Here is a 19,756-nt window from a genome sequence, read left to right on the forward strand (position 1 = left end):
TTTTGCGCGTGGCTGCCTATAACATATAGCCTCGTGGTACTGCTAGAGCACGAGAATGAATACGTCCAACGTGAAGGGTTCACCTGGGTTGAATCCTAGATCACATTCGTTGAGTGGCTCGAGCTGTTAGCCGTCGGACTTGCGGCTTTGTTAAAGCGACACGAGTTTCTCTTGCGGAAATGCTCCGACGCTTCTCTTTACTTTTTCATTTCGGTTTCGTAGGTGCACATGGGCGCGAGAATATTGACGCTTCGTAGATTTGGTGTAATGGCTTTGTAATTTTCATTTTTTTTTTACACAATAAGTGAGCCTAAACAAATTCTATGTGCTGAAAAATTCTATGGCTCGCTTTTTCTGGCTGTATAAAAGTTATTGAGGTAACTTCCGTGCAATCTCCGCTGAGGCAGCCCGACGTCCGACCTTTGTAAAAAGACGCCTACGCTACGTTCGTCTTTTGCGCTAGCTTCCTCTCAACTTCCAGGCGATCTTCTGAAAGGATTTAATTACATTCACGGATGCTCCGCTAGGTGGCCTTTCAGAGTTCGATCCTGTTCGCGAAAAGGTTGCATCATTAACGGTGCTTGGGCAGGCGATGAATCAACAGCGCGCTTTTCTAGCCTGGTGAATGTGTTCTGCGCCACAACCGCCATACAGAATTCCTGCGTTCGAACGTGATCGCAGTGCATTAGTGAGGGCTGTCTAGCGATAGCGTCGGTGGACGTGATGCACTCTTAAATTTTCTTTCTCTTTTTACTTTTACGCGAGCGGAGGTTGAATTACTAACGAGCTCCCTTGTTTCTTATTCGGCGGAACTTGCCTTTTTTTTTTTTTTTTTTCCGTGGGTGCTGCTTCGCCTGAAGGCTTACTCACTCCAAGTATGGGACGCGTTTCTCAAGTGCGTATCTTGCGTGCTCTCGAATAAGGCCGTGCTGTTAAAATCCGACTCAGCTGGTAAACTCATTGTGTAAGCTGACGAAGGAATACACTCGGACTGGACCCTAACGTTATTCCTTTCTTTCTTTCTTTCTGCTATCTTGCGTTTGGCTCGTCATGCTGCGTAATGCACGCGCAGTTCAATTATGTGCTGTTCAAACTACCTCGTTGAGAAGACTTCTGTCCAGAATGATAGTTGGGAATTCGCCGCAAGGTATTTGTCGTCGTATTCTGTGCTTGATTTGACTTGTCAGTTTTTTGTTTTTCTTTTAAATGAAAACGAAACCGCGCTGCGTCTTACTGGCTTCCGCGCATCAGCTGCTAGTTCGCGGAACGCTTTGTTTTTGCTTCTTGCATAGGTGGGGCACTTGTAAGTCGACGTTAGAAGACTTGAATGTTTGTAGGTGTGATGTGTTTCTTGAAACACTTGCAGGATATCCTTGGCGATATTCTTTCGAGGCGTTGAATGTATGTGTTTTCGTTGTGCCTTTAGTGCCTCTTAAGTGATGACATTATTCTGGTGCACTATTGTTGCGTCTCGAATGCCTGTCATTCTTCGGGTTCTTCTGACAATCTCCGCTCCGTGATTTTTTTTTTTTTTTTAATATATCCGACCTAGGGGGGCTTTGTGTGCACAGCCCGCAAAACGTTCGGTGACGCCAGTCATGGCCCTGGCGACCTAGCGGGCGCTGTAGCGCGGTCAGTTTACCGCGCGCCGAGGATTTTCCTCTATCATTCACGCAGTATGCGCTGGACAGGAACACGCGTACTTCGTTTCTCTTTCTCTGCCAGAATCTGTTCTTTTTTCGCGTCGTTAATTTATCATCCCTCCCTATTGATTGCGTTCCTCGGCGAGCTTGTAAGAATGTACACTGGCTGCACTGCTGACCGATTGTTGCGCAATGCTGCGCCCCGCTGGTAAGAGAACGCGCGAACTCGTTCTTTCTCGCTCTCCCCGATTCACGCGTTGTATGAAGGAGCACCAACGAGGCCTGGGCACAAAGCTCGCGCCTATCGCGCGGCAGAGAGGGGAGGGAACTCGATTCCGCCGGATCTGCTCGAAGCCGGCTCCTTTCGCTCTCGTCGAAAAGGGAGAGGGAGGAATCTCTTCGGTCCGTTGAAAAGAGCAACTGTAGCGTGGGAGGATGGGCACTCGCGAGGCAGCCCTGGCGTGACCTTTCGTGACTGCTGCCGACCTCGTCGAGCGGTGCAGCGCTGTATTATATAGCGTAGCATGCGCTCAACTGCTGTTTGTAGGAGGGGGTGTGTGCAAGGGGGCGGCGAGGCCCCTCGCCGATCACGAGCTAATCCCGTTCAGGCTCGAAACGCGGCGCTTTGTTTGCCACTCTCGTAAGTGAAAGGAGAGGTTATACCGTTGTTTCCGACGGAGTCTGTAATTGCAGACCGCTTGCTTGGGCTTACAGCTTACGCCGGTGCAAGGGCACCCGCTGCGGTGTTCAGTGTTAAGCGGGGGACAGACGGGTCCGATTTTCCATGCGATCCGGCGGCCGACGCGGCGGTGGGGGAGAGGGAATGGTGGCTGTACGATGCTATGAAAGATCACCATACCGGTTTCCCCTCCGCCGTGTCGGACGTCGAATCGCATGAAAATCGTACCGTCTGTCTCGCCCTTTATACGTGCGCGACGCAACTCTCGTCGGTGGCGGCGATCTTGCGGCTTTTGGGTGTGGTTAGGTCAGCCTCAGTCCTTTCACCCACTTCTACGCTGTTTGCGTCTACAGTGCGTAATTTGTAGGGTGTGGGCGTGGAGGAAGGCGCGGAATGGGCGAAGCTAGCGGTTGGGAGCTGCGCAATAAGAGCCACGTGGGGCTGACATCCATATGCAGCTTACGAATTCGTTGACTCTTCTCGACCGGGCCACTTCAGAAGCCGACCGCGCTCCGTTTTTAACCCCGCTGTATTCTACGGTGCTTCCGCGTTATGGAACGCTTGGTTTTTTCCTTCTGGAGCGGCACGCAATTCAGAAAGACTACAATCGAACCCTTAAATAGAGCGGCTCCTCCGCGCGTCCGTCGTTGTCGGGCTTCTCCGTTCGGTTATGCTTAACGTAGTGAAATTTTCGGCCTCCACGTCATACTTGCGTCCCTACCCAGCAGGAACACAAACTTAAGTGTCAGTGGTATACCTGATGCGACTTTAGTGTTTCGCTGTCTCGTCCGTGCTCTTCTTGCCGGCTCTTGCCGGAAATCGCGTTGGGCGCAGAGTCGGCGGTGCGTACATGCGGGAAGCAAGAAAAAATGAGTTAAAAGTACCGTTTCTCACAATTGCCGCGGAAATTATTAGCCTGTCGGCTTGCGCGGGCAGGCGTGCGAGGAAGATTTCATCGCGTCGACGACGCCCCTCAACAGTTTGTGGTGCAGTGGAAGCGCTAGCATTGCGCTGGGCCGGCCACGGTTGTCACGTGTGCGACGAGCGTGCCCTGAAGCCGCGAATTGATTCCCGCTCGTGACGAGGACCCCCGCAACGCCCTGTCACTATTCTCGTTGCACGCCCGTCCACTTTTTCTTCGAGATTGAGGCACGATTTTGCGACTATTTCGCGTGTTTCGCGTCCCTGTACAGCTTGCACTGTTTCGCCGTTTTACGATCTGCTCGTCAGTCGCGGCCGAGAAAGACGACCCCGCATGCCTGGAGCGCACGGTACACTGTAAGCAAAAAAAAGCCGAGATGGGAGTAAATGGACTTGTCCTCTAGCGCACGCCCCGATGGGGGTTTTATATACTCCGTCCAGGGGAGTAAAAAATTTACCCCCCTTAAGCACGGAGGTTTTGGATGGACTGATGGGAGTATTTGTTTACATCCATAGGGGAGCTTTTCCAGGTAAGTATGGGAGTAAATTTTTATAACCATCGAAAAAAAAAATGCTTTTCGCTGTCGCACCATGCACCAGAGAATCTTAATTAAATTAGCATCGAAACACGCAAATTCGATCACACGTACACAAACATGCACACAGCATTCGCAAAGCAATACAACTCACACTGACAACCGCTCGCCACCCGCGCTTCACAACCAAACTTTGGTCACCGAGTATATATAGGCACCACATCTTGACCTCCGATGTAGCTCAGACGGGACACTTCTTTTCCGTGTAATTAAGCAACAAACATTCATGGCGTACGTGTAAATTTGCGGTGGGCTTATAGATACCACTGAGGCACACCTATCTTTTACTATAAACCCGCCTAACATTCAACTCCTTTTTAATTAGCGAATTTTGATTATCAGCTGGCACTCTGTCACATGGAGTGTATCCGCCTTAGCAGTACTGTGCGTGAGTCTGTAAAATGCACATAATCGTACACGAACCACGAGCGGCCATCCACGAACGCTTCAGCGGCAGACATTCACGACACCGGTGAAGAACCGCGTCGCCCCGCCGGTATACCGAGTTGTGGCCAACGGCGTCGCTAGGCCTCTCCCAGGAGTACGGCACGGCTGTACGATGAACGACGGCTCGCAATCACAAAATGCTTGCTGCTGTACAGTTTTTGTCGCCGTTATTTTATACACACACTGCCGCTATCCGAGTCCGCTATCCGCGTTAAGCTACGGAGCGATGCACTTACAACGAACGAGACGGCTCGTGTTGCTCGCCGTGCATCGGCGGTCGCATGTTGGTTCAATCTGTCTCGTATCGGCGCTCGCCTTCTCGCTAGATGTTTGACAGCGGTGGTTGCATGGCGCAAAAGAGACAATTTAAACTTATTCATCCCAGCAGCTTTTATTTTCTGTGAAACATATTCTTTGCTTCACCGGTGGCCGGTGCGAGCTCGTATACTCACCACGGCGAGCGGTGTGGCGGTGCGAGTTCGCTACGCCGCCGGCTTGGTACCGACGACGTAGCGAAGCCTTCTTACCGCTTAGAAGTTGCAGCCGGTGAAACATCGGTTCGGTGACACTCCGAGAAGCAAGCGTTGCAGGTGGTCGGGGCGAGCGCGTCGCCGGCGCAGCTCTCACACCTGCCGCCGGCCGGCTTGATGCCGACGACGTAGCGAAGCCTACTTCTTACTGCTTCGAAGTTTTAGCCGGTGAAACTTCAGAAACAACCCGCTGACGATCGCAACCGCTTACTTTTGTTACCGATGAAATTATTCTTCGCACTTCTTCGTAACTCGGCACGTTGAAGCGAGGTATCCGTGGCGTGTCGGAGGCTTGCACGCGTGTGCATGGGCATTGCCGCTTGACGCGAGAATAAACACGGGACAGCCAGCTCGATGTGTTCGCGGTCGGACGCTGGCCGGAGTTGAACTTGTCTCTGACCAGAACGGTTCAGTGGAGAAAATAGCCCTACACGTCTACACAAACCAACCGGCCGTTGCAAATCCTCGCTGCAAATCCTCGCTGCAAACAGATGCCCGTACACACACGCACATTCACACACGCACGCACATCACGACCAAAAATGGTTTCTAAAACTCCCATAGGGAGTTTCTAACCACGTGACACGCACTTCACGACCAAAAATACTTTTTAAACCTCCCATAGGGAGTTTCTAACCACGTGATCTAAAACTCCGTGGAGAGTTTAACAAGGTCACGTCGTTCATAAACTCCCTCATTAAGCAAGGGGCGTTTTACGACGACATGTGCCGACTTCACTCCGCTACCACGGAGTTAATGATTGGGGCATGGGGGTTTTAGGGGCTCATATGCTGGAAAAGCTCCCATCTCGGCTAATTTTTGTTTACAGTGTACGCGCAGCGGTCTTCGGTTATTGTGCACCCTCGCGCCCGTTGCTTGTCGACTGCACGCCTTTCACGCAATAGGTCGCACTTGACTGACCGAAACGTGCTGCCTATTCCGGCTAGCTTGTGATTTCCGGCTCTCGAAAAGACTGCCGGCTGCATGCCTCTCACCCTCTGGAGTGGCCGACCCAGCAGAATCGGAATCTCGGCGACCGCAGCGGTGGTACAGTGCCCCTAGCTGCGGTGAAGTGGTTGGAGCGTCCGCCTCAAATGCGGGAGGTACACGGTTCGATTCCTAGTGCCTCCGGCACTCTGCGGTTTTTCTTATGGGGAAAGAAGTACCCCGGCTTGGCGTTCGGTGTTATGGGTACTCGTTTCAGCGAGACTGTGGCGTCTACTTTCCGCTCTCTTCTTTCGTTCCCGTTTCCCCTCCCCTCAAGAAATTCCATTTATGTCATAATTACTCTACTACAGTTAAAACATACAAGCAACGTCCCGTAGACCTACCTTAGGTTCATTGTTTGTTCGTTTCATTAGATTGTGTCTAACAAAAGAAACGAGCCGTTGATCAATCCCCCCTCTTTCGTTACTCAAGAAATAAGCGTCTTTGCTCTCCTCATACCTCGGCTACTACTCTCTCGGCGCTGAGGCATGCGCGAGAGAGTCATTTGTCGCGCTTTAATTCGCAGTGTCGTCATTGCGCTCTTATTCATGGCTGCTACGAGGCCTCTCAATCGTCACCTTCTATGTTCGTTGGTAATGAACAGTAGCCACTGCGGAAATATGCGATTCGACCGAAGCGTCTGCATGCAGGTAAGGCTGTACACCAGTGCATTGGCGAAGTCGCGTACTTGGAGGGGGCAGCCGCGGTTGTGTTCCGGCACACGCGCGTGCCAAATTTAGGCGTCCGTTGGTCGTGTACGTGCGTGCGTATTACACGCACCGGTTCGCATGCTTCGCGGTGGCCGGGCTGATTTGTGGCAAATATCGCGTCACACCGGACAGGCAGCTCGGCGGGTCCAGCTCGCGTTGTGCTTTCCGCCGCCACCTCGTGATGTCTGATTGTTCCGCAAATAGTGAGGCGGATGTTTTGTCCTCCGAGACATGACCATCCCCCTGTTCCTGTCCCGCTTTTTTTTTTTTTTTTGCCGAATATCGAGTGGCGTTCTCGTTCTTCTGGCACTCTCGTTTTTGTGCCCACTTTTTTGTTCTCCGGCACGTGCTTGAGATGTCTCAGTTTATCACCGACAGTATCGTTCGTTTCATTGTATAGAGACAATATTCTGCCAACATGCTTCCTAAAGATGTCTGTCTAGTGGAGTTCATCGAGGTTTATATCTGCACTCAATTTGAGGAAGCTCATGTCACCTAATTGTCTAACGGCGTATCGCTGGTAAGTAAAGAAAATAGTAGCAAGGTCGACAGCTGGGCTAGTGTGTATGGTTCCATTATGGTTAAAGCAGCGCAAACAACAGAGACGGAGGCACACAACAAGCGCTTGTCGTCCTTCTCTTCGTCTGTGTTGTTTGCGTTGCTTTAGTGGGGTACTGGCACCATTTTGCGAAGGCGAATTTACTCTGCCAGAGAAATCTCCTGTATACGGAGACGGCTCTGAGCAAGTGTGAAGCTCAGAAAATGCTGATATTTTATTGTGATATTGAAGTCAAATTTCCCGTGGCGCACCTACCGACATGGACACTAGCTTGACGTCAGGCTACAGTACTAATTTTGGTGACTTCACGCAGCAGTGTGGCTAGTTGTTGACCATAAAAGAGTAAGTCGCCATTGGTGTGTCTTGAGCAGAGAACAACGCGGCAGCAGTGTACAGGAACGGGAGCCAAGGAAAGAAAGCAGATCGCCGACGCTATAACCGTAAAGAAGGCTGACCCTTGACCCCAACAGCTGTGCATGCCTTGCTTGGCTTGCTTAGCGTTTTGCAAGCGTCGGTAAGGGATACTACTATATTATGTATTACGGGGTGTCGAGTTATCGCGCCCACACCAATCATCTTTTACGAAACCTGTTTTGAATACGATGAAATGTGGTAGTCTACCGTTAACTTTCCGTTGTGGAATTAGTTTTTGGCCTACGGTCTGCCCCGCTAATACCGATGGACAGTGGCGATTTGCACACATCTATACAATACTATAGGTGATCGCGTTAATGCGCGTGCGCAAAGCGTTTATGCTGACACTATAACGCAGAGCGCAGTGTGCGCTAGCTGGATTTTTTACCGGCTAAGCTTATTGCACGTCTCTTATGGCTCTGGGAATTGTGCTTACTGGAGATGCAAAGTCAGCGCAATTATCGGGAATTTTCGCGCGCGTGAGCTGTGTGCACCGTAAGAGACGCTCAGTTAAACCTCCCTGTTCTCATGCGCTACAGTAGGCGGCAGGTGACGGTCCCTGCAGCGTTATTCAGTTATCACTCTGAAGAACAGTTCTGCAAGTGCCAATCGTGCGGTCCGATCGGCTCAGCAGTCTCCTTGCTACTGCATCGTGCTATCGTATATCGGCCGCGGTGTCTGGCCCCTGGGAGCTCTTCTGAGCGTTTCCCACCGGCGTAATCGATTGTAAGAGGGCTCCCGTTAGTTTCGGCCCCTGCCGACTTTTGATATCCGGCCGCGCTGTGCGGCCTAACCGATGGCAGAGCCGTGGAATCGACCCTTGCTCTCGCCGGAGGGCACCGTCCTTCCTCCGTGACGGAGGACCTGAAGGAGCGTGCGATTCGTGTGTCGCTCATTTGCCGAGGGAACATGTTTCATATGTCGCGCTATGTAGTACCGCTTTTCATTTCGTGCCGTCGCCTCGCCTGCCTGTCGCGTTGGGAGTCATCTGTTGCGCTGTTTCTCGCAATGCCTCCCCTTCTTTCGTGCGTATCGCACGCTTTGGTGTACTTTATGCATGCTTTGCCGGCGATGCGAAGCGTGTCTTCTTGGAGCCAGTGGCATCCGGACGGTGTTCGACCGGTCCGATGCGCGGTCGTTCTCGTTGCGGAATGAACGCTGATGAGCTTGGCCGGCTGCATCATTCGCCCAGGGCCGCATCGCATTCCGTCCGTGCGCGTGCTGTCGTGTTGGCGGTGACGTTGATGACCCGCCGAGGAGAGAGTCGCCCTCGCGGTCCTTTGACTCGTTTTGCGGACTGCCACGTTTTCTTTCTCCGGCTTCCGGCACCGCGAAAGAAGAGGAGCTCCGGGAACCTCGATTAGCCCCGATCTCTTCTTTGCTCAGCGCGTGCGGAGAGGTCCTCCTCTGGTCCGGTCGTCTCTTCGTTTGGCCGGACTTTTGTGCGACGACGAAAGAGCTGCCTCCTCCATCTTCTCGAACTCAATGGAAAGCCGGTGATGGCCCGCGGCGTCTCTTCCTGCATTCTTTTGCCTCCTCCGGACGTTCGTCGGCTTGATTTTCCTGGCGCTTTCTTCGCGTACTTTTCTCTGCTCTTTGCATATCTCGCCTCTTCGCTGATCTCTGTGGTAGCGCTCATTGCGACGCTGTCGGCATGTTGTGTAAACACCTGCTTGCGGTCTCGCAAGAACGCGAGTATGCGCTGTTTGCGCTCTTGCCCTTTTCTTACGGGTTATTGTTGTCTGGCCGCGCGATACTTGGGCAATCGCTGTTTCATCCCGGCGCCGTTGTACTGCCGTCTGATTTGTGTCTTCTCTCTTTTATGCTTGCCTCCGCGTTTGTGCGCTTGTTTGCTTGCGTGCCTGTGTGTGTATGAGAGAGCACTTGAGCGACAAGTAGCCCGCGCGGACAACGCCGTCATTTCGCAAGCGTTAAAGTGGCTCTGCTTTGTTTGTTCGCAACGATCGACTGCATCGAGTGGAACCGCGCCGTCGCTGCGTGCACTTGTTCTTGCGTCGTTCTTTCGAGAAGCACTTTCGGTGCGTCCTTATTTGTTGTATTCTTTAAATTTTTTTGTTGTTTGTTTGTTCATTGGGGAGGCAAAAAGCAGGCCCGCCTGTATTACGCCTACGTGTTTGCTTGCACTGAACGAAGCCGCGGTTCTGAAGATTACCTTTCAACAAAGCCTTGACTCCCCAGACCGCAATTCCAATCGCAAATTGGTTACATTCGGTTCCCGGTTTGGCTGACGTGGCCCTTCCTGGTTGCTTACCATTGTTCGTCAGCCTTGGACTTAGTTCTTTTTCCATCGTATTTGCTGTGCCGGGGTGCCTCTGGTCGACAGAATGTGAACTGTCTTCCCAGGAGTATGAACCAACGTTGGTAAATTGCGGTTCCTGCAGGCCCGTTGAGGTTTGCGACCTTTAGAGGAAGACCTCATCGGAGCTGCCGGTGCCTTCGTGGGCCCTGTGTACGTGTACTAAGAACGGGGCTTGCCTCTGGAACGTTCGCTTTACTTTCGCCCCGGACTGAGTGCTGCCTTGGCGAAGTCCGTCCGCCGCGGCCTCTGGCAACGCGACGCGACGACTTCAATTTCGCGTACCGTTGGGAGGCAGAGTTGGGAAACGGCCACAGGTCGTTGCGTGATTATTGCTGCGAGCTCTTAGCGACGCGGCCTAGTGTTGCGCAGGCTTCTCTCTGGAATGGAGAGGGGTTGGAAAGAAGCGGCGCCGTTTTCCATTTTGAAAAATCGATCGCCTCATTGGGAGGACCCCTCTCTGAGCGATTAAGAAAACAGCCTCTCCTGTGGGGTCTTCTGTGGTGGTAGTGCCAAGCGGCGGCATGCCGCTTCACAATCCGGCGACTGTCTCGAGTTACGGCACCCGACCCGCCGCGGTGGTCTATTGGTTATGGTGCTCGACTGCTGACCCAAAGATCGAATCCCGGCCGCGGAGGCCGCATTTCGACGAAGGCGAAACGTTAGAGGCCCGTGTGTGCACGTTAAAGAACCCCGGGTGGTCGAAATTTCCGGAGTGTTGGGACGTAAAACTAATTATTATATTATAGTCACGGCTTCCAAGTGTAGACGCTGCAACTCGCCTGTCCCTTCAACGAAACGGAGTGACCCCGAGTCAATGTGTGTGCGTCGACCGATTCCCTCAATAAGCTTGTTATTCCTTCGTTCGTTCGTTTTTCGAGCTTCACCTGAATTTGCCTCGTTTCGTAGGAGGAAGGAAAGAAAACGGTCGCAATTGATGTGTTTGGAATTAAAACGACCTGATGCTCAAAGCGTGCCCGTCGATCAGGAATCTTCCGATCAGGGCCTGTCGGGTAACGTCCCACTCGGGCGGTTCTTTGAATTCCTGATAAAATGAAACTCTTTAACATTACTCCACTCTCATTTACTTGCTTCCACATATAACTTCAGTAAACTGGCAGTTTGGTAATTTATGTCCTTGTGTGTTTTAATGCGTTGTCACAATGAAAAACTCTTGCGGTGTTTTTTTTTTTTCTTTGTTCGGAGAAACACGTGGTATATTACACGTTTGTGAGAGCGTGAGTACCCGCAGAATCAATTCAGTTATAATAGTTTCTGGTGTCTTTCGTGCCAAAACCACCACATGTTTATGAGGCACGCTGTAGAAGGGGGCACTCCGGATTAACTTCGGCCACCTGGGCCGGCGATTCGAACCCGTGTCTTCAAGCTTAGCGCGACACAACTAAGCTATACCATGGCGGTTGAGAATCAATTTAGGTTGTTGAAGTATCCTTTAAAGAATATCACATTTATTTCTCGCAAAAAGAAGATAAATGACTTCAGTGGTGAAACGTCTTAAATGGCGCCTATAATTCACGATGTTGTTGTAACAGAATTCTCGGGCCTTTTTTTTTTTTTTTTCCGCGTCTTTCTGCCGTCCTTCTGCGGAAGAATTTTTCCGAGAGGCGCCTGATCGAGTCCTTGCTTGTTTCTTGGCGAATTACTCAGGCTCCTTTTGTGACAGTGAACTAGCCCCGAGCAGTTGCTTTCAAAAATATATGATTTCGCGAACGGTGGTCACTAGTTCTAACGTGCTTTCTAGCTTGCCAGATGTGATAGCATTCCTTCGCTTAGTTTTCCAGAATTCGTGGTATCCACACTGCAGCTCTTCTCCGCACCTGACTTAATTCGTTATTGATGCTCCAAATACCCTTGAAGGGCTTATTGAGGCTCAACAACATTGCACAGCAGGATCGTTTATCTCACCCGGAGGCGGGTAGGCAAATTTTAGACTATCTGGGGTTTAACGCCCTCATGGAATCTACCGGAAGAACTCCATTGCAGCAGGCCGTCGTTTGGTATTGAAGCTGATTCCAAAGAACATGTTAGCAGGTATACACGACGGAAGGCGGTCTGCCAGAGCTAGGGCCCTCCAGGGCAAGTATCAGAACGACAAAACTGTAGTGTACTATCTGCGTCAAATGAAACCCGAACAACGGCAAGCCTTCGCATGGTATAGTGCGCGCCGTCCTGTCATCGCCATTAAAAGGCGCGCGCATCCGGTTTGACCGCATTGCGCATAAGCGCGCCTGTCCATGGTGATAACTGGACGGCGCGCACTATACCACTGCGAAGGCTAGCCGGTGTTCGGGTTTCATTTGACGCAGATAGTACGTAGATGCAGCAAAACAGAACAGCTATACGTAGTGAGTGTAGAGACCGGAGAGGGGCGAATCTGAAGCACTGCTTCTGTTAAAGTCCCATCCGCTATGGAGGCCGAAGAAACTGCCATCGCGCTGGCCATCACGAGCGTTTCCGCTCGGACCGTCATAAGCGGCTCTAAACGAGCAATTACAAATTTCGCTAAAGGAAGCGTAGCCGTCCCTGTGGCAAGGATCTTTGGAAAAGGCCGGGGCGACGCAACCGTCGAGCTTGTGTGAGTCCCTGTCCCCTCGGGGAACCCGGGGAATGCGAAGGCGCATCGTGGCTCGAGTTCTAACAAACCGGGAGGTGCACTGTTTTCCCGGGTGAGGCACCTGTTTCTTATAACGACGTCACGAATTACCACAAGAACGAACGGAGGCTTTAAAATCCGCCAGATGACGACCTCACGAGAGCGCAGGCCACAATCCTGCGCCGCCTAAAAACGCACTCTTTCACCAGTCCTCACAGACTGGCAAACTGTCAAAATTGTAGTCCAAATAAACTAGCTACCCAAGATCACATTTTTTTTTTTTTTTGGGGGGGGGGGGGGGTTCCCTCCAAGACCGCTCCTACCTGCTCCGTCAAAATTATCATTGCATGAACTCGTCAGAACTCCCGAACGGGAGAAACAGTTGCCCATCGCTTCCTGGACGGAAAGAGTCGCTTCCCGCGTGGAGCCACCTTGAGGCACCGGACAGGGGACTTTGTCATATAAAGTTCATACCACCACCTACACCTAAGCGTGTCCTTAACACATTCTTAAAGAAGTGGAAGTGATCGTCGATCTCCAAACATTGCATCGAGAGCAGAACTGCTCATTTCGATCACTTCTAGAAATGTTCCGTTTAGCTCATCCCTTTGGTTTATTTGTTATGTGTCTGCGTTGTCACCCTTCAGCGATGCCTTCGTGTAAATATGTATACACGGAATAGTAAAACAGCGCTCTCTGTGCCTGTTCCAGTTCATTGTGCGTCTTTCGTTATGGAATGAACCGTTGGTAGCGTTTGGGCATGCGAGGCTGTCGTGTGTGTGTGTGTGTGTGTGTGTGTGTGTGTGTGTGTGTGTGTGTGTGTGTGTGTGTGTGTGTGTGTGTGTGTGTGTGTGTGTGTGTGTGTGTGTGTGTGTGTGTGTGTGTGTGTGTGGCTCGCGTGTTTTGTTCGATTGTGAGTGAGCCTTTAATTTTTCCCTAAAACGAACCGTCTTCGTCCACTGTGGTCCTGCATAGCTCAAACAAGCTGGGAAAGGCGGAAGTGCGCGCATAGGTTGAGACATCTGCGCAAGCGTGACAAGCTGTGTGCGCGGCCTTCTCGTAAACAGCGTTCGAAGTGCAAGTCTCTTTGTATAAGACAATGAACGGAAAACTGCTAGAAATGTCGCGATCCCTTCACCTTTATGTAACATCCGCCTTGGCGTTCGTTTCGTAAAGCAACGGGCGCACTCGCGAGCTGCTCAGAACAGCTTCGGGCGTATACTCCGGTTGACTTTTAGACTGGGAAATGTTGCGTTACATCGCAAGACCCCAGGATCAGCCGTCTTTCCCGTCGGTCAGCGTTAATGGGTTAGAGGTCCTTCCGCGAAATATCGTTGTACTTCGTTTATCCTTCCTCCGCCTCGCGTGTTTTCCTCGCTCTTGTGACGTCGTGTGCATTCATGGGGCCGCTGCTTCCTACGCTGCGCGACAGCAGATGGACGGGCAGTCCCGCTGTGTTTCGACCTTCTTATCGCGTCCGTTAGCCTCTGCGAAGTTCGTCTGTACGACACTGGCTCGTAGTATAGTTGTGCAACTAAGTGGCGCACGTGTGTTTATGGTGTTCGTTTCCTGCGTAGTCCGTGCATTGCGGCGTCGTCAGCGGTGTGTCGTGACGTTTCGCGTCAAACTTCAGTAGTTTCGGGAATAACGTTCCTCCATATCAGTGACTATGTGCGCAGCCGTAGTGCGTTCGGTGTTCTGGAAGCTGTATACGTGTGTCCTGTGGTAGTCCGCGACCATTTAGTTCAGCGTGCGTTCTCCACCCTATGATGATTAGTACAGTGATCGTTAGTTGTGCGTGACTGCGAGTAGGGGAGGAGAGCTTTAACGGTCGGGAAAAGTGGTCATTGCGTTGGGTAACTTGTTTGCGGTTTCCGAGAGACGATGTGTCGGTGCACGTCAGGTTTAAGCGAGGTTAAAATACTAGCGCGTCGAGAGTGTCTGGTGCGCACCGCTGTCTTGGTTCCGTTCGTGCCCACTGGCGTCCGAGAGAGCTGCGCGGATGCAAGGGCGAAGTGGGGGGGCTGGCTACCCGCAAATGGCGACCCCGTCGTTGCATTGCTTAATTGTTAGCTCTTCTTCGTTTCTCCATCGGTTCGTGTCTAGCGCGCTTCATGTGGCCTTGGCTTGGAGGACGCGCGGTCGTGTCCGGTCCGGTGTGGTGGGAAAAGGGCTCTTCCAACTCGGAGGACGATGGCACGCGCGGACGAGAGCCAGCCGTACGACGCGGTCGTGCGGATCGCGCGCTCGAACCGATGACAGATTCAGGGCTAGTTCACACAGCCGTCAAACGCTCCGTCACGTCAACGTCACGTCGCCGATTTCCGTCATGGGAGAGGGTTTCCGAGACGTTTTCTCCGGAAAAAACGGTTGACGCTGTCGTAGAGCAGTGCTCTACGTTTCCGTCGCCGGCACGGGGACGGAGCCCCGCCCCTAGAAAACGGACCAATCAGAAGTTTACGTTTGGAGTTCCGAGTTCTGAGAAGAGCCACGCGTCTAGCATACGGCCCCCGGGTCCGTGGCCTTGAAACACTGAACGCGCGCCTGACTGAATGGGCCATAAAACGGGGGGACAAGTGGTTGCTTTTGTGCGTGTGTGTGTGTTTGTGGTGCGAGGAGGAGCGCCCAGCGGAGTCGGGAGAGCGCCAGCGAAGCATTTGAGCTGCGTGGACAATTACTATTTTGGTGCATCAGTTGGTCAACACTGCACAAAATCGTGCTGCTGTCGACGCTGCAACCGCCGTCGTCTGTTCGTACACTGCTACGTCGCGTCTGCTGTACGTTTTTTTGACGTGACGGTGACGTGACGGAGCGTTTGACGGCTGTGTGAACGAGCCCTCACGCTTGCGTCAGACCCCGTCGTCCGCGCCGACACCGTGGCACTGTCGTGACTGGATGCATCGGCACCGCACGGCGCATCATCGATGATAGCTGGTGGAAGGGCGCTTCGGGAATTCCTGTCCAAATTGGCTTCCGGTGGGAAATATTCGGTGCATAGCATCAGCGCACGAATTTCGATTTCGTGAATGCCTGTTTCACGATCTGGCGTCGTGCGCACTGTTAACTATATTTCGAAATACTTGACTGCATTCGCAATCTCGTGCCGCTCGGTAAAAGTGTTCGTCATTGGCTGGCTGCGATCACACTTTGTTCGCTACGGCGGTTCTTATACGAGCGCACTAACTGTACTCTGTAAATACAAGTCACGAATCGCACTTCGCAGTTGCTTGAGAATATAACTACAAACAGCGTTATTTGGTGCGCTCTTATAGCTCTCGATTTGCAAAGGTGACTTGACAATTACGGGACTTCTGTATTGGTAAGCAGACTTCGGCAGAAGTGGCCGCAACTAGGCCGTTCACGGCTCTTCCAGATTTAATATCTTGTGATTCGCCGATGGCGCCTAGTACCGAATTAAGGCCGTGTTATTCATCATTTTAGTGGGTATTCCTTTCAGTACACTTTCATTGGCTTAGCAAGCGGATATAATGTCCGTCATTCCAGTGAGTGGGACGCGCCGGACGCGACATCACGGAAAAGCCAATGTAATCCCAGGACTGATCATTCAAGAATGCCTTGGCAAATTAACGTTGTTCCCCCGTTTGAGTGGTGAGTCGTTTTAGATGGGGGTCACACCGCGGTGACCCCAGCCGCTTAGTGGTGGAACAAAATTTCGGCGTTGACTCCGCGCGTGCTTTGGAACGACGGTGAAACCGACGCGCTGAAGTCGTCTCTCCCCTGACGTCGCGCTTTGGCGTGCAACCGCGATTGTTTCTCTGCCCATTAGCGAGACCTTATCCAGTGGACCATCAGGAAGCACTCATGATGGTCGCATTCGTCAGTAATTAATTTTTTCAGTCGCGCAGCGCGGAAACGAGAAACTAGGCTAAGGCCGGGTCGCAGAGCGATTTTCTTATTCGTTCTTGCCTTCGGGTGATTGGCGTTGTCGCTCGGACTTATGCACATACTAGGCGCGCTATGTCGGGGGAGTCATGCCTTAGGAGGAAAAAAAGATCCCATCCGGCGGCGTCTATCCAGCGCGTCTGATGAGGAACGTTTAGCGCGGCGTAGTGGCGGCTCGCGGGGAAGAGGGCCGGAGTGCCCGGACGTTTAAGACGTCCGAGTAGATAGGGCAGCGCGTGGTCAAAAATACATAAAGTGCCGGATGACCGTTGCCTCGGCACTGCACGCTGTCCTGACGCGAGGCAGCCAAGGACGCCGCCGTACGCGCGTATTTGTGCACGGACCGCACGAGTCTGCTTTTGGCAAACGTGGACGGCACGCTGTCGTGAGCGGTATTTTTAGGGACCGTTGAAGCGTGCCATGCGCATCACGTGTGGGCTCTGTAAGAACCTGAATTCTCGGAAACTCGAGGTGCCGCCAAGTCAAGCGTGTTGAACGGAATCCCCCGGAGGCGGAATGGCTTTTGCGAGTGAGGAATTCGATAAGCCAACCGCGCGCGTGCTATAAAATCATGCCTTGACGCTTTCGTGTGTAAATGGTTTTATAGAAAAATTAATAGAAGGCTGTCGGGGGGGGGGGGGGGGGCGACTTAGATAACATGGTCTTGGGGCGCTGAAAAGACATACGCAAGGTAGAAACACGGACACACACAAAACGCCTGTGTGTCGGATGGCGCGCTGTGTGTTCAGCGCTTGCGCGTGTTTTTTAGCGCCCAAACATCTTTTTTTTTTTTTTAAGCGCAGCAACGTGTCCGAGGAATTCTGTTAAGATCGTGTCATTGTCTGTGGGGGCTGTAACGACCAGCCTGCCTGAAAATGACGAGTTGTCAATGGAGGAAGGGGGAAAGCAAAACTAGGAAGGGGAAACATCAGGTGACAATATTTGAAACCTCGTCCTAAGTCTTCTGTTACGGCGTTTCTCATAGCCTGAGTTGCTTTGGGACGCTAAACCCCATAAACCAACCAGACGCCAATATCACCACCATTTCATTCAATACCGGTTATCCTGTAAGAGGAAATGCACTCTTTGACGGTGGAAACGCGAAGATGCTCTGCACGCAGCATAGACCCGCCTACCTGCGAGCGTTGTGTATTGTCCAACCACTATAATTAATTTGTATAAGCTCTTCAGATGTAATCACTTTGACAATCACTTACAACCTTATAGTTCCAAACGTTTTCCATATACCTCGCATTTGTTATGCTTTTTCGAGAGCGAATTATTTTCTTTAACGTGAAAATAAATTCTGTCATTTCTTTTTGCAATCAGTTTGGGCATACCAGTGCCTGTGACACGTTGCGCATATGAATTGTGTCTTGCTTTTCAGGGGCGCTTTCTTCTTTTTTCCTGTCCATTCACGTGAGGTGATCGTTGTATATGTAAACTTTGTTTTGTACTTCGTACTACCCGCCCTTGTCTACAGCCTCAGCTAGAGGCTCGTAATACTTTGTAAATAAATTGCGGGTTTGTCTTCGCGTGTGACGGTGAACAGCGTGTGGTTTGCGTGGTGTGCCACACCACCGTGGACCGGCGTCGGATGTGAGGGGTGCACTCTTATCTCCGCGCAGCCAACATGGCCCCTGGCGAGCTGAAGAAGCTGAAGAGCAAGCAGCGCAAGGCCCGGCGGCGAGCCGAGCAAGAGAAGGAGAAGCAGACTCTGGCGCAGGAGAAGCAGAAGTCCCGGCAAGCCCAGCAGGCACAGCAAGCGCAGCAACAGCAGGATGGAGGCGAGATGGACGGTCTGCGGGACGAGGAACTGCTGCCCGACAAGCTGGCTAGGGTACGTGTCACGCTCAGCTCTTTCGGCAGGCGGAACACTGTTCCACGCGGATTACGTCACAACTCAAAAGTTCCGCTTTTTCGTTCCCAGCCTCCTCGCATACGATGGCCTGGCCGCGTATGAAATGCGCAGTTAAAAAATTCAAGCGGCTTCAATGACTTAACGTCGCGAATACTGGTTAAACAGCGGAGCTGGTGGCACCATGTTGCTATTTCATTGCTTGACTTTGCTCTGTAGTAGTTTTGCCGCCATCTGCCTGCACGGAGGCCCGTACTTCCTATCCGATGTCACGGAACGATACTTGCAACACACGTAAGGTACAGCTGCTCTATATTGTGATTGAGGTACGCACAGTTCATGAAGAGGCTTCCTTGTCCGTAAACTTTGACGAAATTTTGACCACCTGGGAAAGGGACACTAAAGAGAAACAATGAATTGGTTTAGATTGATAAAGTGTGCTCGGAGAACTCTTTTGTAGTTTATTTCACCACCATCGGTTTATTATTAGAGGAGAAGACTAAGTTCAAAGTTTCATTTTTAAATTGAGCATTTAACGTATTTTGGCGCCACTGGCTCGACGAAATTTCCACAAACTCGTTATGTCAAGTGTCTGGCCCCCTTAGAGGACAATGTACTTCGACTTAACCGATTAGAAACTACGCAGGCGCAAGCAGGCGCCGTCAAAAATATGTGACGTCACGGCAAATGGTGCGGGAATTCCAAGGTGGCGTCGCCACCTGTATTTTGTTTTTGCGCGTTTTCTCGCTTATTAAGCCTCTTCTCGCAGCAAGCGTGGTGATTTGGTATCGTGGAAGACTACTCTACTAATGCAAGAAAAATCGTTTTGCTCTTTAGTGTCCCTTTAACGTGCACCGAAATCTGAGCACACGTACCTCTAGGATTTCGCCGCCATCGAAATGCGACCGCCGCGGCCGGGACTCGATCCCGTGACCTTCGGGACAGTGTGTCGGAACGGAACGAAAACGAAAAACGAGATCAACGATATTTTTGAATGAACAAAAACGTAACCGAGGCTTTATCTATCATTCCACTAGTGAAACCGAAATATTTTATCTGTTTTCGGTTGAAGCGAAAAGTTGATGATCCGGAGCAACCGAGGTCATGCAACGTAAGCAATAATGCGATGTATTAGGGGACAGTATTAGCGCGTATCTCGGGCAGGGATTCCAAAGTAAACGTGTTGAAATTCTGCGCAAAACGAAAAGAGTGGCAACCAGAGCTCAAGCGCCATATCCATTTGACCACCGCGGCGGATGCGCACCTCTTTGAAACCAGAACGACACGGGACCATGTGCCGAGTGCATCGTCACAAACATGGAAAGTGTTATAAAGGGTGTGCGGCCTGCGTCATTACTGATGGTGCTTTCGGCGCTCTTACTAGCTTTTGTTCCTTCGCTCTCCGTGTTGCGAGACATTGCCAAACGCGTTCAAGCAGGGAAGCGTCGGAACGCCGCGATGGTGTCGCCATCTCTCGTTATAACGCGGAAGCCGAGTCGGGCATCTCCGCTTTCCTTGGACCGGGTATCTCTGAGGCCATAAAGCCCCACTCCGGAATTCAGCGCTCGCCAAAAGAGA

At 51.7% G+C, this 19,756-nt stretch overlaps 1 protein-coding gene across 1 annotated transcript in view; it reads left to right on the top strand.

Annotated features, from left to right (window-relative positions):
• LOC119381100 (N-alpha-acetyltransferase 15, NatA auxiliary subunit) overlaps nucleotides 1-19,756 on the top strand; it is a gene marked incomplete at its 5' end in the record, with an annotated part of 128,581 nt that overhangs the window by 102,477 nt on the left and 6,348 nt on the right. The window contains one exon of the mRNA XM_049412162.1: nucleotides 17,949-18,160. Within this exon, the coding sequence (XP_049268119.1) occupies nucleotides 17,949-18,160 (212 nt within the window). The remainder of the gene's footprint in view (nucleotides 1-17,948; nucleotides 18,161-19,756) is intronic.

Source organism: Rhipicephalus sanguineus, chromosome 2 (genome assembly GCF_013339695.2).
Source record: "Rhipicephalus sanguineus isolate Rsan-2018 chromosome 2, BIME_Rsan_1.4, whole genome shotgun sequence".
In the NCBI taxonomy this organism is placed as follows: Eukaryota; Metazoa; Arthropoda; class Arachnida; order Ixodida; family Ixodidae; genus Rhipicephalus; species Rhipicephalus sanguineus.